Below are 25,091 nucleotides of genomic sequence, written 5' to 3' on the forward strand. Positions count from 1 at the left end.
AGGATTGTGGTGCCTTGGAGGGCAACTTGGTGTCCTGCAGCTGTTTTTTGGACAAGCTACCTTGTAGGGTGTGACAGGAATATTCTCCCCCCCCCCTCCAGAAAAGGAGGCTCAGCACAGCACTAATGCAAGGGGGACAGGGCTGCTTGTTGGAAAGTAGAGCAGACGTCCTCTCTGACTTCAGGTAATGACAGGTTGGATGGCTTGAAAGGAGCCTGAGAACAAGATCAGAAGCCTCCAATTGCCTGTCCTTGTCAGGCAGAAAAAGGACAATTGGAGCCTTCTGATCCCTTCCCCTTCTTTTTTATTCAGCTCTGTTTGTCTCTATTTCAGCAGCTGGGGTTCAGGCAAGGGGCTCTTCAACCTCGTCTCCAGGGTCAACAGCAACAGCAGAGGCTGTTAGCAAGTATCCTATCCTAGAGACTTATTCCTGTCAGCTTGTCATTGTGGCCCTCCTGCCAGAGCAAAAGGCTAGTCTTCACACTGAGGACTAGGGGCTTTGAAAATCTTTTTCCTTTATCCAAGCTGGTGCAGGAGTGAGCAGCGGAAGGAGCTGAGATTTGAAGTGGCCAGAAATGGCAAAGGAGGCAGGGCTTCTGTACCTTTCACAATTGTGTAGAAGAGGGGATTTCAGCAGGTGAGGTTTAATTAAAGGTGTAGGGGCCCCATCCTCTCTCCCCCCCACCTGGTGCCCTTACTTGCAGGCCCTTCAGCCCGTGCTCAGTTCAAAATATGGGTTGTTTATTCATTTATTTTTAAGTGTTGGCTGCCAACGAGGTATCTGCTGCACATGCTGGGTTTAAGCAACCAAAGCCTTGTGGGGCGCTGCCAACATTCCGCCTGCAATTATTCTGCAGTCTTAAACTAGGCTGCAAACCCATTTTAACAGGCTCACAATTTTTCCAGAACTCCTGGGATTTCAGGAGCACCTCTTCATGTACTCTCAGCTATGCGGTTCTTCGTAGAACTCCCCTTGTGTTTCCTCCAACCCCCACAAGCAGAACACCACCTCCCAGAATCCTCTGGGGCACAGAGGCCATAACCCTTGAAAGTGGCTGGCCCCAAAGACTTTCCTGTTCAGCCCAGGCAGCGGAGTATTCCTGGATGGCGAGCAAGTGGAGTCGCTGACTGTCGTCCTCTCTGCTCTTCCCCCTCCCCTCCCCACAGCACTGCACCCCAGAGGGTCCCCGTCGCCTCTCCCTCGGCCCACAACATCAGCAGTGCCCTCCCGGAGCGCACCAACTTCCCGCGGGGCGTCTCCAGCCGCAGCACTTTCCATGCCGGGCAGCTCCGGCAGGTCCGGGACCAGCAGAACCTCCCCTACGGCCTCACGCCCGCGTCGCCCTCCGGGAACAGCCAAGGCAGGAGGGGGGCCTCAGGGAGCATCTTCAGCAAGTTCACCTCCAAATTTGTGCGCAGGTGAGCAGGGAAGTGGGCAGGGTTGGGAGGAAGAGGAGACGTCCCCCTTTTTTAGCCCTTACCAAATCCATAGCTGGTATTCTCTGCCGATTGGCAACAACTCCAGGATTGCTTGAGATAATGTGCTTTGGGGGTTCAGTTTGGGGGGGGGGAGAGGTGAATGCAAGCCATGCTCCCCCAGGGCACAGCATGAAGGCTCACTACCTTGTGTGTGTATATATATGTGTGTTGTGCACAGCCGGGCCCACCCTAATAAGTACCGCTCTTCCCCACCCCACACCAAGGATGTCCTTGTGACCCCAGCCTCCTCCTCTTTGTCTTGCATCTCTCCTCCCTGCCCCCACCACATTGCTGCACAGAACCAGCGCAGCGGCAGGAGTGTCAGCTGCCTTCCTTGGACGGATCCTTTCCAAACTATGCTTGGAAGGGGTTGGAGAGGACTAGCCTCCTAATTAGGCTTGGGGCAGCCCTTTTTTCCTGTAGCATTCAACCAAGAGGGGTGAGTGTGTGTTTGCATGTGTTTGTATGTGTGCATGTAGGGGTGGAGAACCCCTTTCCTGCCTTTCAGCTCCCTCCTGGTATGATGTCTACAGACAAAAGGGCTCAGGCGCAAGGGAGTGCACCTGGACCAGGGACGCTTGGGGAGAACCATGGCTCATTGCATGCAGAAGGTCTCAGGTTTGATCCCCAGTTCCCTGTAGGTCTGGGAGTTGTCCCCTGTTGGAAACCCTGAAGAGCCACTTCTGGCCAGCAGAGATAACGTTTGGGGGAGCCTTTGACCTTTCAGGTGTTGCTGAACTTCAACTCCCATCGTCCTTTGCTCATTAGCCATTCTTCGCGGGGCTGCTGTGAGTTGTAGTTCAGCAACATCTTGGGTGGGGGGGCAAAGGCTCCTCACACCTGTTGCAGGTGATACAGTGCTAGGTGGATCAATAGCCTGACTTGCTCCATGGCAACTTCCTGTGCTTCCCTGACACATTAAGACCAATCAGGAGGCGCCACATTAGAGAGAGGCATTCTGGGAATGGAGATCAGAAGAGCGGGCTGAAGGTCACCTTCCTCCCGGCAACAGCGGAGCTCAAGGCCATGGAGGAGCCACCTTGCGCTCTCCCCAAGAGCATGTGAATGCCGCCTTATGAGCTCCTCCCCGGGAATTCCCATTTCTGCTTGCAGCTCAGAAAAGGAGACCAGCAGAGTCTCAACTGAGCCACAGAGCAAGCCAGGCCTGCCTCCCACACTCTCCGCTGCCACCCCAGACACTGCTTCTGTTATGGTTCCTTTAGTGACCTGGGGTGCTGGGAAGGCTGCAAAGCTGAGGGTGGGTGGGAGCCACCTCACCTGCAGCCCAGCCATCCCAGGGGTGGAGGGTGGACAGGGATTTAGCAGAGCAGCCCAGATTATGAGGGTGACAACCAAGCACATTTCCAGGGGTTTGTGAGGCTCTTTGAGCCGCCAGGGAAGTTCCCCAATGCTGCTCCATCCCCTTCCAAGCAACACTCTTTTGGCAGGACAGGGTGGAGGAGATACCTTCTGGACCCTGTCAGTACAAGCTGCCTTCTGCGGTGAGGATCCATCCAGGGAGGTCCTGCAGCTGGGGTCTGCTCGAAACCGTCCCTCAAGGCAGCTATTTTTGTGGTGTTTGTATGTGTGTGTGAATATGTCTCAAAATGGCTTCTCTCTTTCCCGTACAGCCCTGAGAGGGGATGGGCTGTGAGATGGGGCACAGTTTCCTGGCAAAGCCTTTTGTCTCAATTGGGGGGGGGGAGTGTTTTATGGTGCATGACGGGGGAGCCATTCTGTACAGCCCAGCGCCTCCTGCCCCAACCCCTTTCCCCCTTTGCTGTAAGTGTTTAACCTGCCCTTCCACCGCACCCCCAGCTTCTGTTCCCAGCTTTGTGGGGAGAGTTAGACTGTGGCAGGACTGGGGACGAGGGGGGCAGCCAAGTGCCTCTGGGGTCCTGGCCTCCCTCCCTCCCCCTCTGCAAGCTTCCAGCAGCAACGGGAGGGGGGCAGTGGGAGGCCCAGCCCAGCCCAGCCCTCCTCCCTCTGGCCTGTCTCTGTCTGAAGCAAAGGAGGCTCTTCAGATTCCCAAGTTTGCGGGGAGGAGGGAGCTAAGGTGGAGGAGGGTTGTGAGGCGGCAGGGTTGTGGGGGCCTTGCTGTGACACCCACCGCCAATTACTATTTTAGGGAGGGAGGTTGGGGCACCCTGACCTGCTCCTGCGTGGCTGGCACTCCTGTCACTCGGTCATTTTTGCACTCGCTCACCCACCCACCCACCGTTTCCCCTCCTTTTTTTTCCCTTTTAGAAATCTGTCTTTCAGGTTTGCCAGAAGGTAGGCGTTCATCACTCTGGTTTTGTTCTGTCCTCCTCCTCCTCCTGTGCAGTACTAACCTCCTCCCTGCCGGCTTCTTCCTCTCCTCTCCCCGCCCCCCCCCTTCTGTGCCTTCTGGCTGCTAATGGTGTCTGTGTGTGTGTCTGTGTGTGTGCGTGCACAGAGCATGCTTAAAGGGACAGGGGGGGCAGCTTGTTAACTCCCTGCCTCTGGGATGTGGGGTGGAGAAAGACCCCCATTGGCTCTGGCCTGCCTCTCAGCCGCCTGCAAATGAGCTGGCTGCTTGCTCACCCGGTGCTGGGCCTCCTCCTCCACTTGGGCATGCTGTCTCTTTAAAGGTGCCTGCCATCTTCCTTGGTCCCCCAGGCTGGGCCTCTGATCTTTAACCGAAACCCTTCTCTCCCTCCCCCTTTTCTCTTTCACACACGCCCACCCCCCCCACCCCCCAGCCCAACTAATCCCCTTTCTCCCTGCATGGTGGTGGTTAGGAGGCGCTGGGCTGTCGCTATGCCTCTATTGCTTGCAGCTGCCTTGAGGGTTCAGGGCGGACATGTGGGGAGACGGTTGCCTCGGAATCTGCATGGCCCCAAAGAGCAGATTTTATTATCCTGTAGCAGGTTTTGAGCACAATCTGGAAGATACTAGCAGTCGGTGTGTTGGGGGTTGGTTCTCCCCCCCCCCCCAACACGCACACACAATTGTAGTAGGTAGCCTTTTAATCTTGTTCTTTTTTAGAAAGGGGGAGGTTGCTAGTCCTCATGGGAACAAATCTGAAGAAAGTGTCAGCAGGGTCCACTTTGAAAGACTGTGGGTTTTTACTTGTTTCTTTGGGCATCACAGGACACAGGGCACAGGGTGAACCCTACATACCTCTTTGGTTCTGGCATATTCCAAGAACCCTGGCCTTTCTCATTCAGGCTACTTCACCTTTTTTATTGTTTCAAGTTATGCTGAACATCTAACAGATTTCTCTCTTTGGGGGTCAGCAAGGAACGTTTTCTCCTGGGTAAAATTGACTAAAAGTAGGGGTGGGGTGGGGCTTTCTCCCCCTCTACTCATGAACAGCAAGTGCTTTAAAACCTTTGCATTGTGGAGCTACTTGCTATAAGATGGATGACCAGGGATGGGGAGGAGAACAGAGGGGTTGAACAGAGGGTTGTGCTAGAAATGACCTCCTCCCAGTGCTCTGATCCCATGGACCATAAGAGGCAGCTGCAGCTGCTGTGTTAAAGGCTTGGGGAGGGGGGTTGAAGGTTTCTCCATTGTTTGATTCCCCCCATCCTCCGCCCCCACCCCACCTCCTGCCTGGTGATGGTGGATGAGCAGAGAAGGAAGCACACTGGTGATCAAGAAGCAAGTTGCTTGCTTGCCCCCTCCCTCATCTGAGCTGGCATGAGGGAGCTCCATTGGCTGTTGCAAGTCACATGGCTTAGTGATGGGCGGATGTGGCTGGAATATTTAAGGATAGCAAGGAGTGGGGGGCCTGTGGCACTCCAAGTGTTAAAAGCTGCTTGCTCCGTCTTCCCCAGGCAGCATTGCCAGTGGTCAGGCATGGAGGGACTTGCAGTAGTCCCACAAAATCTGGAAGGCCAAAGATTAGACACACCCACACCTTCATCCCCCAGAAAGGGGTACCCAGAATAGCAAGCAGTAAATATCTGCAATACCCAAAAACAAAACAAAGAAAGAGACAGAGCTTAAAATGTCTGTTTAAACAAAAAAATCTGGGCGGTTTAAAAGGCCAGCATCACTTTGCCTCAACGCCAGGAAGAGCTTTGAGGAGGAGTTGCTTTAAAAATAAATCCAGAAGTGGTGCTTTGTATAACCAAAACCAAATTAAAAGGGTGCATGCTACTAAACGTTGGGAGCCTGAATCCAGTGAAGCGGCAGCTTTGATAAAATTGGCTCTCAATGTCACAAAACCATTCTCCCAGGACAGCCCATTGGGCTGCTTAAAAACCTGATGGAAAGCAAAGTGTTTTTAGTTTGCCATCTCTTGAGACTCGTAAGTGGATTCCGCAAACTGTGAAGCCACCGTGGCAAGGGTTGTGCTCTTCCTTCGCTCTTGCATGGTGGTGCCATCAGCACGCTCTCCTCATTTGCTAGTCTCAGTGGGCAGGTGGGTTATGATGCAAGTTTCTAAGAAGCGGGTGCAGAGTTGGGCACACTGTATTTTTAGGCTTGGGGAGTGGTGCTCAGATGAGAGGGGAAGCACCTCCCAAGCCATTTACTTTATGTTGCAATAATGTCTAGAATTCCTAGAGCATGATTTAATACTATTTAGCATTGAGGACCACAAGGGAAGCACTGTAGTTTCATAGTAGAGCATCTGCCTTGCATGCAGAAAGTCCCAGGTTCATTCCCTAGCAGCATCTCCAGGTAAGGCCGGGAAAGACTCCCTGCCTGAAACTCTGGAGAGCTGCTGCCAGTCAGTAAAGACCAGGCCTCGGCAACCTCTGGCCCATGGGCCGGATGCGGCCCACAGAGGCCGTTTATCCGGCCCAAGAGCCGCCCGGTCACCGAGCCGCCTGCTCGGCAAGTCCCCGCGCCCCGCCGCGCTAAACCGGCGCAGCGGGGCGCGGGGACTCACCAAGTGGTGCTGAAAATGCTGCAGAAACAGCATCTGGGCATGCCCAGACGCCCAAAATCGCTTCTGCACATGCCCAGAAGCGATTTCCGGCGCTCCGAAAATAGGCAGCACAACACCACAAATCGCTTCTGTGCCTGTCCGGCCCACGGACCGACATCAGTGGAAATGATCCAGCCCATGGCCGGAAAACGTTGCTGACGCCTGGTGTAGACTGTACTGGGCTAGATGGACCAGTGGTATGACTCCATATAAAGCAGCTTCCTATACAGTATACTGATTTTCGAGTGTTAATGTGTGCATTCTCTCCATGGTCCTTGCAGCAACCCTGTAAGGTAGGCTAGGGTTGGTGTTGCAGATGGAGGCCAAGAGAGATCATGGCTCATTTTGCAAGTTTGTGGCAGAGGTGTGCTTTGAGCTGGTGATCACAGCACAACCTCTTCCCCTGCCGCTCCAGCTCCTCTTCTTTTCCCTTGCTTGGCTGTGGCTTCTCCTTGTGCCAAGGGACCAGGGAGAGAGGTGCCGCTGCTCATCCCACACCTGCAACCAGCCAGCCCAGATGCCCTCCTCCCCACCACCATGTTGGCAAAACGCACTTCCCAGCATGCCGCGCAAGAGTGTTGCATGCCGCCGGGAGCCTGTGGGCTTGGCATCAGCCCTCATGACGCCCTCACCAGCCCCTTCCGTGTCTTGAGTTGCCCCTCCCCCCTGCCGGAGATGCACACTCGTCCCCCTGCCCCCTGGGAGAAAAGGAGATCAGGTCTAGGAGCTGCTGACTGGAGGGTGCCTGATACCTTGTTCTCCTGCTCTGTTTTTTGAGGAACCTGCATGAGCCCGAAAGCAAAGACCGTGTGGAGACGCTCAGGTGAGATGCAGCCAGTGTCACAGGGCCTCCTCCAGCCTTTGGGGGAAGCCTTTGCTCCACTCTGTCTGTTTCTCCAGCAGGGCCAGGCTGCTCCCTGGCACCTCCTCTCAGTCTCCTCCGTATGTGTGCCTGTCTCTCTCTTCTGTCACTCCCAAACTACTACTTAGCGTCTCTGTGTGCGTGTGTGTGTGTGTGTCTCTCTCCCTCCCCTCTCTAGCTCTCGGTTGCCGACCAAGCTTGGCTTCTGGGGCAGCTGAAGGGGCCGAGTGGGGAGGGCGCCCTTCTCTGCTCACTGTCTCGCTCTACCCTCTCAGGCCTCACATGGTGGGCAGCAGCGGCGACAAGGAGCGGGACGAGAACCGGGAGGCCAAGCCGCGCTCGCTGCGCTTCACCTGGAGCATGAAGACGACGAGTTCCATGGAGCCCAACGAGATGATGAAGGAGATCCGGAAAGTGCTGGACGCTAACAACTGCCAGTGCGAGCTGCAGGAGAAGTACATGCTTCTGTGCATGCACGGAGCGCCGGGCCACGAGGCCTTTGTCCAGTGGGAGATGGAGGTGTGCAAGCTCCCCCGCCTCTCCCTCAACGGCGTCCGCTTCAAGCGGATATCGGGCACCTCCATGGCCTTCAAGAACATTGCCTCAAAAATCGCTAACGAACTGAAGCTTTAACAGGCCCCCCGGGGGGGCTCAGCCTGCACGCGCATGGGGTGGGGGTTAGGAGTAAAAAGCTGCAATTTTAACTCTGGAAGGGTTTGTTTTTCGATACCCTGGTGCAGGACAGAGATTGGGGGGCAGGGAAAGGGGGCGGCAGCTGGATGTTTGGGGACATCCCCCCTCTCCATCACTCTCCCCCCCCCGCTGTTGGATCGCCATGGAGACAGAGTGCGTGGGGTAGTGGTTGGCAGCCACCCAGCCCGTCTCCGTGGCAACAGTAGTGGGAGCGTACCAAGGGCTGTTGGTCTCTATAGTGACTGTGTTGGGGGGCATCCCTTTTGGTCTCCGTGGCGACCATGGTACTTTCCTTTTATTTTATTTTTTTGTTGTTGCACATGAGACAGGGTTTTAAATTTTTACCAAACACAGCAAAAAGCAAAGATGGGGAAATAAGTGGACACCCCGCCTCAACTGCCAGAGCTCGCCCTCCCCCACAATGCCTTTTACCTCCCACAATGCCTTTCACTCGCACCCTCCTCTTCCGCTCCTTGTGTTGGTGGTGGGCTTTCAGCTGCCGAGTGTGTGCTCGCTCATGCCCTGGGAGAGTTGGGGTTTCCCCCGTCAGGCCAGTGATGGACAGTGGTGGGTTCGGATGGTTCTGCGGTTGCCCTCTCCTCCCCTTCCTACTCTCGGCCAGTTCTGCTCCCAGAGATCAGGGCCTGTTTTCGGCAAGGCCGTTGGAAGGAGTATAGTCCTCCAATTTGCTCTTCTTCTGGCAGGGGTCCTGAGACCCCCTATAAGAAGAGTGGGGTGGAGATTCTAGCCATGCATATGGTTGCCTCCCACCTTGGAAGAGCAAAGGGTGGGGAGTGTTCCAAGCCACAGCAGTCCATTTCTTCACCTCTGACGACCCTCCCCCCCCCCAGCAATTCTCTTCCCTGCAAGCTCCAGGAGCAACAGCATAAAGCTAGCAAGGGTTTCTGGGAGCAGAGCATTCCTTTGTTCAGCCCGAGCCAGTTTCTTTTATGGGCTTTGACAGCTTGCACAGCATCATGGTTAGAACTGCTGCCCCATCACAGTCTTGCTGGTGCCTTGCTTGTTGGTTCTGACCCCAAGCCCCCACCCCCACCCCTGTCTCCAGCACTTCCAGGCTAAGATAACTTTCAGCATGTTTCTTCCTGACCCAAGATGCTCTGGAACACACCAGACACTTTGCACACGTGTTCATACTTGGCTTCTTTTCCTCTGTGCCCGAGAGTGGCTTTGGCTGTTACTAAAGCAAGTGGCACCATCTGCCTGTGGGGAGAGTTGCCTGAGGGGTCATTAGCTGGGGGAACAGATATTTTTGCCCCAGTCTTTCCATTACGGAAGACGACATACACAGGTCATGCTAATGTTTGGGGGCAAGAGGAAGAGCTTTGTGGTGTGGTATGTAGGGGGGCTCTGTTAACACTCTCCCTGCCCAGGTAGTGGTTGCAGCAGTGGTCACCGGTATGGTGGAAGATAAGGGGAGCTCCCCCTCCCATTTACCTCCTTCCCTGCATCTACAAAAGCAGGATAGCACAGCCTGCCCTTCCTTCCCTCTTCAAAAAAACTCACCTTCCCGTTTGACAAGCCAGCTTTTCCCCTCCTCTTTCCAAAGCACAAGAGAAAAATGGGACCCTGGCTGCAATTACCTCTCTTGTTCCTCCCTCCCCTTCACCACACCACCCCTCAAGCTGGGTTTCTTCCATTGTCATATCACCACTTGAGAATGTATTTTCAATCCTCTTTGGGGTGGTTGGGCTCCCCACCCTGGCAGTCTGTACTGAGCTCCTTCAACCCCACCACTGTCACACACACACACAAATCTGGTTTGTATATAACTGTACTGATACCTCGGTTTTGTGAGTGGTTACTTTTTTTTTTAATTCTGATCACAAAATGCCTTTTTTTAAAAAAAAGAAAAAAAATCATGTCCCTTTTTTGTTCATCCCCCCTCCTCTAGGGACGCTGCCGTTTGATGTAGTTTTACAGGTTCTAGATTAAAACTTTCCAGAAAGTACCTGCCTGGCCTTGGCTTCCTCTGTTCCCACCTCCCTCCCCAAGCACTTTGCCTGGAGATGTGCTTCCACTCCCTGGGAGGCTACAAGCCTTGGTACCATCCTGTCAAGAGTGGGTGGGGGTGGCTCCATGGGGTTGTGGTGATGAGAAGCAAGGCCTAGGTGCAGCTGTTCCAAGTGCCCAGTGGTTCCCCTTGAATGTGGAATGCTAATTCTGTGCCCCCTTTGCGTTGTTTCTTTTTGCTCTGTGCCCTGACCAGGCAACAGTTGGTGAAGGAACTAATTAAGAGGGGCAGTGTGGCACCCACAACATAAAATGCTGTGGCCTGCTGTGATGCCCTGAACTGTTTTTGTATTCTGAGGAGATGCAGTGTTCCCCAAGAGGCTCCCTCTGTCCCTGTTACAGCAGGGCGAATTGCTAAAGGCTCTGGGAGTGGCAATTTTGATGTCACCACATATGCAATTCCTTCTGGCCTTTGCTGTGTTCATCTTGCTGTGGCTGGCAGGACTCATCCTGGGCAAAGCTGTGTCTGTGACAGGATCAGAGCACCTTTTTTGGAAGACCATGCCTGGGAGGAGGCTGACGGGGCAAAGACCTCCTTCCTCTTGCTTGTGACCAAGTAGCTTGCCTGATTCTCCCCTTTCCATTCTTATTAAAAGCCAAAGAAGAAAAATCATAAGCTCCAGACCTGTTTTTCAGAAGGGGAGGGGGAAGCCTTATCTCCGACATGCATCTTGAGACATGACAGCCCTTTGCTAGAGCACAGAATTTATCTTCTGCCTTGATTTGGGCAATTGTGAATGCCACACACTTCCCCCATGCTTCATTGCCTCCCAAGCTAGACACAGGGTGGAAAGACCAGGCAGTTGTAACAAAATACCTTTATTGAAAATGCTCCATGGACGACAACAACAACAACAAAAGACTCCCAGCAGTGGGTGGGGCCTTGGAGGGGAATCATACACAGAAGACTGCCCAATCCTACTCTTTAGGGAACCTGGCTGCTGCTACCTCCACCGTTACATCTTTGCTGCCAGGGACTCCTGCCTGGCAAGGTGGATAGGCAAATACAGAGCAAATCAGGCTCCCACTCATTCCCTCCCCACTTCCTTCCAAATCTCCATATAGAAACTGGAGAGGAAGGGAACTTGCTGTTGCAGAGAGGGGCATCTTTACTTGGGAGCACTCTTGCCTCTGCATCCAGTCTGATCAGGCATAAATCTCCCCTCCTTCCTCCCCCTCCCCCCAAGCTTCCACCTGTGTCAACTCTGACATACCTCCCCTTGCCCTCCCCCCCAATCCCCGATTCACACAGGCACTGACGCAACTGATCCTGCAAAAGTGTAAACATAATCCAAGCCCACCCCAAGCTACTAGTCCTATCACTTTCTTTCTCTTCCCTCCCCTCCCAAGAAAAAAAAACCCACACCCACCCCAATGTACATGGGGATTGGGATTCCTTGCCAGCTTTCTGGATGCTACCTGAACTGGGTCAGATAACAGTTGGGACTCTGAAGCCCCTCCTTCCCTTTCCCTTTTCATGACCACCACAGCCGATGCACACCTTGTGGGGGGAGAGGAGGACTGTACCAATCCCAGCTGTGACTGTTGTGGAGCCAGGCTCACAGATGTTAAAGGAAGCACTCTGAAACCCCTCCTCAGAGGGAGCTGGAGGAGGGAGGAGGGGGCTCTCCTATCCCACCAAGGAGTGATGGGGGGTGCTGGCCACTGCGGGGCGCTTGTCGCGAGGTGGCTGGCCGAATGAGTGGGGGTGGCGGTTGGTTGAGCGACAGTCTGGGCTGCAGGAAGCGGCCTTGCTGCAGTGGTGGGGGTTGGCGGTGCAGCGTGGGTGCTGTTGGAAGTGTGGGCCTCAGCAAAGGGGGTGGCTGTGAGAGGGCAGCAGGGGGTGGCCGGGGAGACGCTGGGAGTGGTGGCGGAGGGGGCAGTGGTGGCGGCGGCTGCTGCTGCTGCAAGGAACGGGACACCGCGGTGATCTGTACCTGCAAAAGGGCAGAAGGAGAACTTTCAGTGCTGGAGAAGCTCAAGAGGTCTGTGCAGTGTTGATACTGGGGAGCAGCCCCTCTCCTCACCTCGTCTTCTTCCTCACTGCTTGCTAATGAAGCGCTAGAGCTCTTTTGGTCCTGGGAAGGGGAGCTACCCTGGGGGGCAGCCGGCCCCACACCCTCCTGCTCAGCCTCCCATTCCTGCAGCACCTCTTCCAAGTTGAACCGGCGCCGGTAGCTGACAAAGAAAGTCTTCACCTGGGCTACTGTCTTGTTGGCAATCACCTCTGCAATGGCGTGGAAATCTTTGCCGTATTTTCGGATGGCTGAGCAGGAAAAGAGAGGTGATTTTTGCACCGTCCCACAACATAACCAAATGCCACCATTTGGCAAGCCAGCTACCTACTGTTGTGTCTCCAGGCCCCCAATCCATGGTGGAGAAGTTTGGTATAGAGGGTGCCACTTTAGAGTGATCATGACCTGCACCCTGGCCCTCGAATCCCAAAGACCAATACCCTTCTCTGATACAATGGAGGGGAATAACCCATCCATCCTCTCCTAGTTCAGCCCTGCATTGCTAAGAGGAGGCAGCCTGTCACCTCTTTGTTGCATGGGCTCCCACCTGCCCTTGAAGGCTCACCCTGTACAGCCAGCAGCTGTTCATCTGTTGTCCAGCGTGAATTAAACTTGATGTTTGTCTGCAAGAGAGAAAAGTAGCGTGTCTGAGCTTTGCCTCCCTCCCTCTTATGCCTCCCCCAAACAGCGAAATCTGGAAACTACCATTACAGAAAAAGGGCAGCTTGCCTGTGCATGCACACTCACCTCAGGTGGCCGTAGTTTGTCTATTCCACCTTCTAGCGCCTGCTTCATACTGCTATTGATCTGCTTGATGCTCTGTACCTAGTATGGACAGAGACTGGAAGGTCAGGAGGCAACAGCTCCCTTGCCCAACCCCCATGGTCTGAAGAGCCCAAATTCTTTGGAAGATGAAAAGGAGAACAGGTTTTCCCTAAGGGGCGGTGCATGCTCATTGGGAGGCAGGCAGCAAGTTGTGACCACGTGTACACACTTAGGATTTTGCTACCTGGCGCTTGAGGGAGACCAGCTGGGAGTCCAGGTGGCGCAGGGTGAGAACAGCCATGTCGGGGCTGGCAGACAGGCCCGTAATGTCCTCCTGGCTCAGGTACATGCCCTTGGGAGGACGCCGGCGAGTGCGTAGTGGGTGGTGCCGATACTGTGACAGTTGCACCTCCTTCTTCACAGGCCCTGGCTTGCTGTTCAGGGGCTTCTGGTAACTAGGCTGGAGAGGAGAGAATGAGAGTGAGAGAAAACTGAACATGAACAGGAGTCCATCCTGCCACCTCCCTTCAAATTTACCATGGTTTTTACTGCCCCACTGCAGCTCTTCCTCCCATGCCCTTTAATGCTGCTTCCTTGAGGAGCTGGATTGTAATCAGTCTTGGCAGGGGTAACTCCTTGGGTTGTATCCAGTGCTAGTTGTACTCAGTACAGATCCACTGAAGTTAATAGACATGACTAACTTAGGTTCATAAATTTCAGTAGGTCGACCCCCCCCCCCCAGGTAGAACTTCACTGGTTACAACCCCATCTTCCTTAGGTTAATGTATCGGCCAGTCCTCAGTCCTCTCCCACCCAGTTCCTTTGACATACAGTTGTCATTCAGTTACAGCTCTTCTAAGCAGTTTAATGTTCCTTGCCACATGACATCATCCTAATAAATTCAGGACTTTGTGTGCCCTGTACTTTAAAAAAAAAACAATACCAAAAAACATTTTCATAGCAAAGTGAAAACTTTGCTAATTTTTAAAATTCAGGACACTGAAATTGAAAAAGCCAAATTTCATACTACCAACAGCATTATTGTACTAGCACTTATTCCAACACCTTCAATGATGTGAACTGAGTTTATTTCAAAGCTTGCCTGTTTTCTTGCCGTTGAAGGTACTGGAACCATGTTGACCCTTAGCCACCCTTAGTTTAGACCTGTTAGTGGCCATTCCCCTTACCTCCTTCTTGGGATCCATGGCATCAAATTCACCCTCACTAGCCTGCCGTCCTTCCTCCAGTTCATCATTACTGTAGGGGAAATGCAGCAGACATTAGAAGTTATTCTGCTTGCTCCAGAATACAACTTGCCTCTCCTGCAGTCTTTTTCTGGTTTCTCCAAATAGGTCTCTTCCCCCTAGTGAGCTATTGCCATCCTTGCTTTGAGCTCTTCTGGGAGGCAGTAATTCCTGCTGTTCATTGCATCCTGGCTCGGCTTCACTGGAAAAAACAAACTTCTGGCCATCTTTGCTTGTGCCCCCACTTTTTCCCAAGCAGTGGGAGAGACTTAAATTGCAGGAGAAAAGTTTGGAATTCTGTCACATACTTATTTTTTAAAAAACAAGAAGTTTACAGTGATGCAGTGGTTAGCCCAAGCAGGGGTCTTGGAGTTTTAGAAGTCCAGGCTGTGTCCACCCAAGTATTGCATACAAGGTAGTCACTTCCAAGCCCTCTCCAATTGCATGGAGCCAGGACAGCCCCGTGGTTTTCCACAGATCTGAGGGCAATGAAACAATCGCTGAGATGGCTAGAGCGCCGGTGGCTGATAACTCATCATGAAGCTGACCGGACACGGGTTAGAGCTCAATGTGAAGCCTACCAAGTGACGGTAGCGACGGTGAAGAAGACTTTCTTCACCGCCTCTATTGCATCTGCAGAAAACAGCAACAGGAGACTTTTTCAGGTGGTTTGCAGTTTAGTGGAACCATCTGCTCCATCGGGGCCCAGTACGGGCCACATGATCTCCTGCAACTATTTTGCAAAGTTTTTTGCAGATAAAGTCACTCAGATTCAGGAAGAGGTAGACTCCACCATGGAAGCAGGGCAGGGGCGGGGGAGTGCTAGAGATCTGTCTAGTCAAGTTGCATGGGATCAATTTCAATCTGTTACCTCCGAGGATGTGGACAGGCTGCTTGGACGAGTGAAACCAACCACCTTTCTCCTTGATCCTTGCCCATCCTGGCTTATAAAAGCTAGCCGAGAAGGACTGGGTGATGGGCTTCGCGGGTTGGTGAATGCTTCTCTCTGTGAGGGAGCCTTCCCAGACCCGCTGAAAGAGGCAGTTATTAAACAGCTTCTTAAAAAACCATCTTTAGATGTGGCCAATATGGCCAACTATCGCCCAGTCTCAAATCTTCCATTCTTGGGCAAGGTGATTGAGCGAGCGGTTGCTGAACAACTCCAGGTACGCCTGGAAGAAGCGGACCATTTGGATCCCTTCCAGTCGGGATTCAGGCCTCATCATGGGACTGAAACTGCCTTGGTCACACTGGTTGATGATCTCCGGCAGGCTAGGGACAAAGGTGAGAGCTGTTTCCTTGTTCTGCTGGATCCCTCAGCGGCTTTTGACACCATCGGCCATAACATCCTCCTTGACCGTCTAGAGGGGTTGGGGGCTGGGGACACTGTTATATAGTGGTTCCGCTTTTCCTCCTGGGCCGTGTTCAGAAAGTGGTGGGGGGGGGTGAGTGTTCAGACCCCTGGGCTCTCACTTGTGGGGTGCCTCAGGGTTCTGTCCTCTCCCCCATGCTTTTTAACATCTATATGCAGCCGCTGGGAGAGATCATCGGGGTTTGGACTGGGTGTTCATCAGTATGCGGATGATACCCAGCTCTACCTCTCTTTCAAATCAGAACCAGTGAAGGCGGTGAAGGTCCTGTGTGAGTGCCTGGAGGCGGTTGGAGGATGGATGGTGGCTAACAAATTGAGGTTGAATCCTGACAAGACAGAAGTACTGTTTGTGGGGGACAGGAAGTGGGCAGGTGTGGAGAACTCCCTGGTCCTGAATGGGGTAACTGTGCCCGTGAAGGACCAGGTGCGCAGCCTGGGAGTCATTTTGGACTCACAGCTGTCCATGGAGGCGCAGGTCAATTCTGTGTCCAGGGCAGCTGTCTATCAGCTCCATCTGGTACGCAGGCTGAGACCCTATCTGCCTGCAGACTGTCTCGCCAGAGTGGTGCATGCTCTAGTTATCTCTCTCTTGGACTACTGCAATGTGCTCTACGTGGGGCTACCTTTGAAGGTGATCTGGAAACTACAACGAATCCAAAATGCGGCAGCTAGACTGGTGACTGGGAGCGGCTGCCGAGACCACATAACACCGGTCTTGAAAGCCCTACATTGGCTCCCAGTATGTTTCCGAACACAATTCAAAGTGTTGGTGCTGACCTTTAAAGCCCTAAATGGCCTCGGTCCAGTATACCTGAAGAAGCGTCTCCACCCCCATCGTTCTGCCTGAGGTCCAGTACTGAGGGCCTTCTGGCAGTTCCCTCGTTGCAAGAAGCCAAGTTGCAGGGAACCAGGCAGAGGGCCTTCTCGGTACTGGCACCCGCTCTGTGGAATGCCCTCCCATCAGATGTCAAAGAGAAAAACAGCTACCAGATTTTTAGAAGACATCCGAAGGCAGCCCTGTTTAGGGAGGCTTTTAATGTTTAATTAGTTATTTTATTTTTCTGTTGGAAGCCGCCCAGAGTGGCTGGGGAAACCCAGCCAGATGGGCAGGGTATAAATAATATATTATTATTATTATTATTATTATTATTATTATTATTATTATCAACATTTTGCCTGGTTCTGTCCTTGCTAAGTTGTAATTGGTTTTATGGGCAAATCTTGACATTATATTCAGCTTAACTGGGTTTGGGCAGGCTCCCTGCCTCAGAAACTGATTTGAAGTGTTCCATTAATTGGTGGGGTCCCACTAATGAAACTGCTTTGGGGTTGAAGGCAAAGTTATTGGCTCTGTGACAGGCCCAGCCACCCAGTACCTCTGCTACAAACCCTTTCCTTCACAAGCCTGCTAAGCCCATCCATCCCACGTACATGCACTCTTGGTCTCTGACCTGTCATCCTTTTCCTTCTTGCTGAGCAGCTTGCGGGCCTGCCGATCCATCACACTAGTCCTGCTCCGGGTTTTCTTCCAGGAGTAGTAATACTTCACCAGGCTGGGAATCATCTTATCAGGAAGCTAAGCAAGGAGTCGCAGGAGGAACGGTGAGTAGAAGAGGGCAGCCAAAACTTGAATTACTGTGTGGCACAAGGTAATTCTAATAGGCATGTAATTAGGCCACGGAGTGATGCTCAAATACAGAGTTAACGGGTAGAGCTGTGGCACTGGGTCATTCGTATATTGTGTGTGAGAGACAAGAGGTGCCAGAATGGGATTAGTGAAATGGGGAGTCTGGTCCAGAAACAACCATCAGCCCATATAATTGCACAAGCTGGCTCCCCATACAGAGTGAAAAGGGGAGACTATTATACAGAACAGTGGAAAATCATGGTGCAGCCAGCCCTTGATTTCAAACAGCAGGCCTTGAAACAGTTTGGTAAATTGTCAATATAGGCACATATCTGGTCGCAGGTTTTGGAGGGGGACTTATGCAAGATACCCTCAGTCTTACCTCCACCTTGCTGCTGTCCCTATTTCCCATTCCTTGCCCTCTTCTTCTTGGCCAACTGAACCAGGGCCAAGAGAGTTAGGAGAGGCTGCTCCCCTCCTTCACTGCTCACCCAGAGAACAGCCAGGAGGTGGCAGTGGGGCTATGGAAGGGGCTGACAAGACCAACCTGGCACTGGACACTTGTGAGAAGATTGTTCTTTGGACCCAGCCACCCTGCCACTTACACCAGCAAGAGGGGAACACATACCATCTGCTGGATTCGAGCAAAACTCTTGCCATGGAAGCTGAAGGCTTGCTCAAACAGGACTTTGTCCTCCACCGTCCACTCATCAGGGAATGGTGTGAAATTGGCCAAGTCAGCCAGGGACTTCTCCACATCGTGTTTGTGCCACAGCAGCATCCCCAGAGCCTGTTGGAGGAAAGAAGGCAATGGGTAAGAGAGGAGTGACTGTCCCAGCAATGGAATGTCACTCCTGAAAATGTGGCTCCAGAAAGTCTGGCGATACCTAAGTTTCTGGCAATTCTGAAGATAACCTTAGAGGTTAAGATAGTGATGGCAAGCAGGTCAGTGAAAGAGAGATGGGCTAGGAAGGGTTACCTTTGGCCATGGAATGGCACGTTTGTCAGCTCTTGGGGGAGGGATCCCTCTTAAATGTTTCTGCCAACCTCTCACCTGGTCCTGTGGTATCACATTATTTGCTATGAGAAAATGCCTATCTTAAGACTGGGTAGCATTGTTTCCAATAAGCTTTTACTGGCTTACAAGTTGATGCTAAATGGAATGAAGTGTCCAATAAATCTAATTTGGTTAACCCGATCAAACAATGTCTAATTTTGTGTAATTTGCTCTGCTCTTATGGAATTTGTAGGATTTCAGAAATGTTGAGTTAGGGTCAAGAAACAAAGGGTTGTATTCAACTTAAGATTTACACTGAAATTAATGACCACCACTAAGTTAGTTCCATTAATTTTAATGAGTCTACTCCAAGTAAAACTTGTTGAAGCACCACCCAGGGAATCCAGTTTGTTCTGGTTTTCCTACCTGCTCTATGTTGTATCCGTGCTTCTCCTTGGCCATGGCAATATATTTGTCCACTAGAGGGAGAAAGAGGCAACCGTCAATGCTGGGGGAGGTAAACAGAGAAGATGTACCGTAGATGCTTCATCCTCTGACATCTCTTTCCCTTGGTGGTTGACTAGCCTGCCTGCCTGCCCGGTGGGGATGGCAGTGATCATCTCCTCTTCCATGACATCCACAACCACTTTTGGGGCTTCCGGTGAGGAGCCCCTCCTGCTAGCAAAGAGGGGAGAAAATTGAAGTGCTCTGTTGTGCTGCGCCCTCCAGAGGAACATAAAAGCAGGCATGTGGCCAGAGGGTCCAGCACACACTAGATCTGTGTTACAAGAGAACTGCCCAAGAGATTTGACTGCAGGTCCCAGGTGAATTCATATTTGGGAAGGAGGGGAGAAGCATCCCCCACAGAAGTGGAAAGAGTGACTGTAAAATATATTATGTACATGTGATATACTAAATATTCTCACACAAGCCCTTAATGACAAAGCCATTGGGGTGACAATTGGCCATGCAGCAATCTTTTGCTGCCCTCCTCAAAAGCGACAGCACTACCTGGACAAGCGGAACCCCAACTTTGGGCCTCTGCTTCAGCATAGGCAGCAACACCATCCCCCCCCCAAGCTGCCTGCACCAGCCAGATTAATAACCCAGGAGCCGGAGGCAGCACACCAGCCGCTCGGTAATTGCTTCTAGGAGTCCCGGGAGGGGGGGAAAGGGGGAGCTGTCAATCAGAGGCTCTGTTACCAGCTGAAGATGGAATGCATTTCCCCACCCCCACCCCTATTTTAGCCAGGCTGGTTCTTGGTTGATTCTGGAACTGGTTCAGAATCCAGGCCAGGGAGCAAAGGCTGTTGGAACATCCAACATGCCCTGAAGGGAGGAGAGCTGCACAGGAGTGTGCAGGGCCCAGTCCCAGCCATTGATCTGACCTGGCCTTTCCATTTTTTACACAAAGAGGGAGGAGCAACTCACATTTGGCATCAGAGACACAATGATTTGGAGACCAAACGAGCATCCCTTTCAACTCCTTGTTGCTGTAGCGAGCTGGGCTCTCTGAATTACAAAGACAGAGGGAAGAGAAAGCTTTAAGCACTCTGGGAAGGATCTCCTGATAGGTTCATCATCATCTGCTGCTGCTGAAAATCAAGGTGGTGAGAGAGGAATGCATTTGTGCTGAAGCAAGTACCGGTAGTGGATGGCTTGGTGGCTACACAAACACAACCTCTCTCCAGTATCCTAGCCAGCAGTGCGAGCTATCCCAGCTCAGTCAGCTTTCACTCTGTTTTCCTGGTAGGTGATTGCCTCCTCCCTCCATCATGCCCACTCAGTCTGCTCATGTCTTCAGTCCCCACCTGTATTACGTATTATCCAACACTTTGGTGGACCCCTCCCTTCACTCTTGAACAGCATGTGGGGAGGAGGTTATTTCACCCCACTCACCCAGGAACCAAGAGCCAAGAGCAAAGACAGGTGGAGCCTCCAAGTCAAGAAACTAGCAGTTACGTGTTGCCAGGGTGGTTGTAAGCAGGAGGCGCCAAAGATTTGGCACTGGAAGAGAGTGTGACTGCATTAGAGCTTCGGGCTGCTGCCAGGTGCAGGAGGGGGGTGGTCAGAGAGAAGCCATCTGGTGCAGCAGGGTGGGGGTGGGACCCGTCGCCCTTGTTCACCTTAGGGGGAAATGCTCAGGATCCACTTAGGAAGGAGGATTCAGAATGGACACTGCAATGATCCACCAGGACTGTTAAGCCAGAGCCTTTATTTGAAGGAGCCGGGAACATGACTGCCTTCTTGCTTAACCCTCTCCTGTAATCTGTAATGCTTATATGTGCCCCCCCTCCCTTTACCTGGTTTGCACTCTGGAATCACAGCTTGGTAATCTGCTCCCACACGGATCATGCTGTCTGTAAGGGAACAAGAAAGACAAGCTTGAAGGACCTGCTGCTGCAAGGGAGAGAGGGCAAAGGCTGGCTCAGACAGCGATACAAGCCCTCAAGAGAGGAGTTGGATCATCCCTTGGAATGGGAACAGTTCATTTTTGGCTGCTGCTTCCTGCTTGAATAGCCTCAAATGCCCAAAGACATTCCCAAGGGATGTGGAGTGTGCAGGAAGCAGAATGAGACGCTCCACTGCTTTTAAGTTCAGTGGTCCAGCATAATATTTGGAGGAGACTTCTACTGTATATGAAGGGGCAATTGCATGTTTTGGTTGGGAGGTGTCCTGGCTCTACTTGAGATATTGCAGTGGAGCGTTTGTGTGTTCCTTCTATCACTGCCTTGCTCCATCCTCAAAGGTGGTGGAGGTATGGCCAAGGGGGCAACAGTATAAATGGCTGAGCAAGCCATAGCAGCCTTCCAAATGAACAAGGAGGATCTTGGTACAAACACTCAGTGCACACACCCTCCACCACCCGAAGCACTTTGGCACTTGAGAAGCAAGGACCCCTGGGAGCCCTCCAGGGAAACATCAAGAGAAAGGATACTGCTTAGAAACCTTCCCAGGCAGCAAATGCAGCATTTTCACTATAACTTTGGATAGCCTAGTATTTTCTCCACCACCCCACCACCCTCTGCAAACTCCTGTTCCTTAAAAAAAAACAACCCCAAGCTACCAAGCAGCTGCTGAACGGCAGGCAAGATCTGGAAACATTTAGCCAAAGTCCTGCCAAGGAGCTCCTGAGCTTTCACTTTCTGGCAGAGGGGCCAAGAAACACATGCTGGGCTGGGGGCCAAGTGTCTGCTGAAAGGGCTCAATATCGATTCTGGAAAACACCCACACTGTGCCCTACAGAGCAGTTTCTGGGGGGGCAGTGATGGGATCCTCATGTGGCCATGTGTTTGGCATCTAGATGCAGGAAGGGGCATGGTTCTCCTGATATATCTTGGGGGCACCATCTGCACCTCCTCCAAGAGTGCATCTGGCAGCTCTAGGGTGGTGTTGGGCAGGGTGGGGTGAGGGGTGGATGTCAGTTGGCAAAGACAAATGACACCACCTTAGGGCCATGCACCATCACCACCCAGCTCACTAGAGCATGATCCAATATTCAAGGTGGGGAGAGAGAGAACTGGAGAAGGCAGCAGTCCAATCCAACAGTTCAAGAGAGCTAAAGCAAAACCTGCTGATGGATGGATGGCCATGGTTATACTATCAAACACACACACACACACACACACACACACACACACCTTGGAATGCAGGTGACACACTGAGGTAGCTTCTGTCCAAAATGTGTTTTGAGAATGAGATCTGACTAGGGTGGTTTTAATTGTGTTGTGTCTCTATAGCCTGTGGCAGATGGACAAAAGTCTCTCCCCATCCAGCCCTATCAACAGCACTGTATATCTCCTAGAGCAGATGTTCAGCTGCAGGTGCACCAGTGGACATGTGGAGTACTAGGCGGGGGTGGGGGTGGGGGTGGTGTCCCTCCACCACCACATCCCACAGAGAATGGAGGGAGGTGGAAGAGGAAGAGAAAGCCTAACAAAGCCAGAGGTGTACAGGAAATCATAACAGAGTTTGAGAGAGATGATGGGAGGGCTCTGGGGACAATAAAGCTATGAGCTCAAACCCAAAGCAACTTTCTAATTCTAGCCCCCAGCTGGCTCCTTTGTTAACCTGGCCAATGGGTGAAGGTGAAAAAAAAGGAAGGGGCAGTTGCAGAGGATCCCCACCCTCATTGTGCTTCTGGGTCTGACCACACAGGCAAAAAAAGGATCAAATGTCAGAGGTAAGATAGGTGGGTGATCACTAAAGTGTAAAGCAACTGGAAAGGATTAAGGGAAAGTGTTTCTTCCAACCACAGTGACCTGGCAACTATCACACTGTTTTATTCAAGGATCCCAAGCAGTAGCATAACACATGCTTGGGCTGACATTTGGGAAGATGCACTTCACTAACAGCACCTCACCTTTTGGAACACCTTGAGCCAGACTAACACCTGTGCGCCCCCCTTTCTTCTTTTTGAAGCCTCATGTCACAACACTGAAGGAGGTCATCATCTGCTTCCTGCAATCAGGGTAAGTCTCTTTCTTTTGCACACTCCTAGCCCCTTTCCCTGCACCATCTCTGTTGCTTTACAAACTACAGTTTTCCAAGTTACGTGTTTCTCACTTGCTGTCATATGCACCCCAAAACAAACATTTTCTTAGATATATTTTTCATCAGCTGTGCCCCCACAACCTCACCCCACAGCCCTCATGGAGCCAGATTTCTCTCTGCACACACACACACACACACACCCATTTGTGTTACCAGCTCTCCCTCTCCCACGCCCACTCTCACTCTGTGGCCAGTAGAGGGCAAGGTGAGCCTAATAAAGGCCTTTCCCCTCTATTGGAAAAAGCCAAACTAAAGCCATTGGTGTCATGAGCTCAGTGGCCTGAAGTCCAGCTCCAAAAGGGTCCCTGATGCCAAACTCTTTGTTCCACCACAGCACAACACAGTGGACTCTCTCAGCCCTCTTTTTAACTGGGGCATCTTAGACCTTCAACCCACGCATCCATTGGTTCAAATCCTCCCACCCCCTTGAGTACAATGAAGTCTTGAGAAACAGCCACTTTTAATAACTCTTCATGTGAGCATAGCATGTAGCTCAGTTTGGCTTACCGTGGGAGTGTTCCTCTTCACTGCTGTCATCTTCTGAGTTCTGGTGGTTGCCGTTGGTGGCTGACTTGGACCGGCTTCTGGACAGGATCCCTGATTTTTCCATTACGGAAGGCATCTTCCAAGTCCCAGCAGACCACCAGGCTGGGAAAGGATATTTTTTCCCCTTCCAGTCTTCGTACCTCTTTCAGGAAACTGAAATACTTGTATGTTATTTAAATTTTTTAAAATTGAAGTTCCTCTGTCTCTTCTCCCCCTTTGCCACAACTTCCAACTTTAAAACATTAAGAGGAGAAAATTAATGCCCCTTGTAAAAATCCATTGCAGTGAAGGTAGGAGTTACAGGTACAGAGTTCAGGTTTTCCTTTCCCACTCTGAAATTTTGTCTCTCATTCCAAAGTTACTGTAAACTTCCTTGTAATGGGTATGAACCATGAGGGGAAACTCGGTACTGCTGAAGTTATGTAGGAGATGCTCTGAGAAAGTCGGGAGCTTAACACCTGAAATAGGATGTGTGTTTGGGGGAGCAGCAACCTAAAAAAAGATAACTTCTAAAATAAGCTGCTTCTCCAATTAAGATCCCAGATTTCTCCAATCTGCAAAAAGAAAAAGGGAGAGGGAGGAAATATCACCTTAAAAATCCTAGGGAAACATAAAAGGGGGAGAAGTCCTTTGGTCCTAAAAGTCTACCTAAGCCCCCCCCCCCCTCAAAAAAAGATCTGTCCTTTTCTTTTCTTCTTCAGAGCTGCAGTAACTTGTACAAAAAGGGAATATCCTCTCCAGAGTCCCAGTTTTTATCACCAGGAAAGAGAAGAAGGATCAGGAGGAAAGCCTCCCTCGTGCGTGTGAGGCACTTAAAGGAAAAGTTGCATGAGGAGGATTATTTGCAGGCGCTGCCGTCTCCTACTGCTGCTGCCGCCACCATCTCTTTTTCCCTCCCTCTCACACAATGAGTCTGTGGCTGCTTTGCTCTTGCTCTTGCTCCTGCTGCTGCTGCTGCTCCTGCTGCTGCTGTGAGAAAGTAGTTCCAGTTCTCTGCCTTAGCACCTCCCCTCAGACTCTTCCGCCTGCCTGCACATCTGGCCAGAGGAGGCACGCAGGGGCAAGAGGCTCGCAGAAAGGGGAGGGTGGAGGCCAGATGTGCAGAATGGGGAGGAAAAGGTCAGGAGCGGGGAGGGAGCACATCAGTCCTCTGAAAGCACAAGCTGCTCTGTCTTAAAAAAGAGAGAGAGAAAAGAAAAGAATTCCCATTTCTTCAAAGGGGTGAAGGATGGAGGAAGTCTGTTCCCCTTGTAGCGAATGAGGAGAAGGTGCTGTGAGATGCTGATATTCAATTCCCAGCAGGAGACACGTGGGAAAGTCTCTCTTCCCCCTCCATTGCTTCTGCTCTAATCTGGCTTCTCTCACTTTCTCCTTATCCAGGAGAAAGGCACTGTTTGGTAGAAGCAGAACTGTAGCATCTTTATAAGACATATAACTATTAAGTCATCTAACACTCTCAAAATTTCACTTAGCTGTCATTTTATGCTCACTATGTAGAGCTTTGGCTGCTGTGTATGGGAGAGTTCCAAAGGTGGAGAAAATAAGTCCACACCCCTATATCAGATTGACCTACCAGTATTCCCTCGGCATCACTATCTCCACTGCACTGCTTTTTAGAAAACAGCTTCAATCTGGACAGCGCTGCAATTCTGCAGAACAGAACTAGGAAAACCTAAATGAACCCACTCACCCCACCCTCCACGCAGAGGGGCACAATTAGTTGAGAAGGAAGTTGCCCTTTACTAGGCTCATTGAAATGAATACAAGCGACACACTATGATGTTCTTGCGCAGCTCCCATTCATTTCAGGGGAGCCTATGTAAGAGAATTACCAATGGTTGTGAGTCCTATTCATCAGATCAGACCCTTTTCTCCTCTGCCACACCACAATCAGCTGCCTAAGGCAGCCAATTAACCTTTCCTCATGGTTGGGCTGCTTCTGTCTAAATTCTCTTCGGTGGTCTCACTCACGGAGAAGGATAAAATGGTAGCCCTTACACAAG

At 51.7% G+C, this 25,091-nt stretch overlaps 2 protein-coding genes across 13 annotated transcripts in view; one reads left to right on the forward strand and one right to left on the reverse strand.

Moving 5' to 3' along the window:
• Nucleotides 1–9,906, forward strand: part of MARK2 (microtubule affinity regulating kinase 2) — a 120,236-nt gene extending 110,330 nt beyond the window's left edge. For 5 of the 11 annotated variants that reach the window (XM_035098414.2, XM_035098421.2, XM_035098420.2 and 2 more), the window contains 4 exons: nt 1,168–1,419; nt 3,727–3,753; nt 7,161–7,205; nt 7,520–9,906. In XM_035098414.2, the coding sequence (XP_034954305.1) occupies nt 1,168–1,419; nt 3,727–3,753; nt 7,161–7,205; nt 7,520–7,877 (682 nt within the window). In that variant the 3' untranslated portion in view covers nt 7,878–9,906. The remainder of the gene's footprint in view (nt 1–1,167; nt 1,420–3,726; nt 3,754–7,160; nt 7,206–7,519) is intronic. The other 6 variants (XM_035098419.2, XM_035098423.2, XM_035098418.2 and 3 more) reach the window with 3 other exon arrangements.
• A 1,298-nt stretch (nt 9,907–11,204) lies between these two features.
• On the reverse strand, nt 11,205–23,611 carry RCOR2 (REST corepressor 2). 2 transcript variants are annotated; one of them, XM_035098425.2, is made up of 12 exons: nt 23,050–23,611; nt 20,292–20,348; nt 19,420–19,500; nt 18,415–18,467; nt 17,620–17,781; nt 16,816–16,940; nt 13,936–14,005; nt 12,993–13,208; nt 12,731–12,808; nt 12,549–12,606; nt 11,996–12,234; nt 11,205–11,905 (listed from the first exon to the last, which is right to left on the reverse strand). In XM_035098425.2, the coding sequence occupies exons 1-12, from the start codon at nt 23,162–23,164 to the stop codon at nt 11,564–11,566; spliced, it is 1,596 nt and encodes a 531-aa protein (XP_034954316.2). In that variant the 5' UTR covers nt 23,165–23,611; the 3' UTR covers nt 11,205–11,563. The 2 variants fall into 2 exon arrangements, with proteins under 2 accessions (XP_034954316.2, XP_034954315.2); XM_035098424.2 differs by having other exon boundaries at nt 11,205–12,234.
• Nucleotides 23,612–25,091: the final 1,480 nt, after the last annotated feature.

Source organism: Zootoca vivipara, chromosome 17 (genome assembly GCF_963506605.1).
Source record: "Zootoca vivipara chromosome 17, rZooViv1.1, whole genome shotgun sequence".
NCBI classification, from domain to species: Eukaryota; Metazoa; Chordata; class Lepidosauria; order Squamata; family Lacertidae; genus Zootoca; species Zootoca vivipara.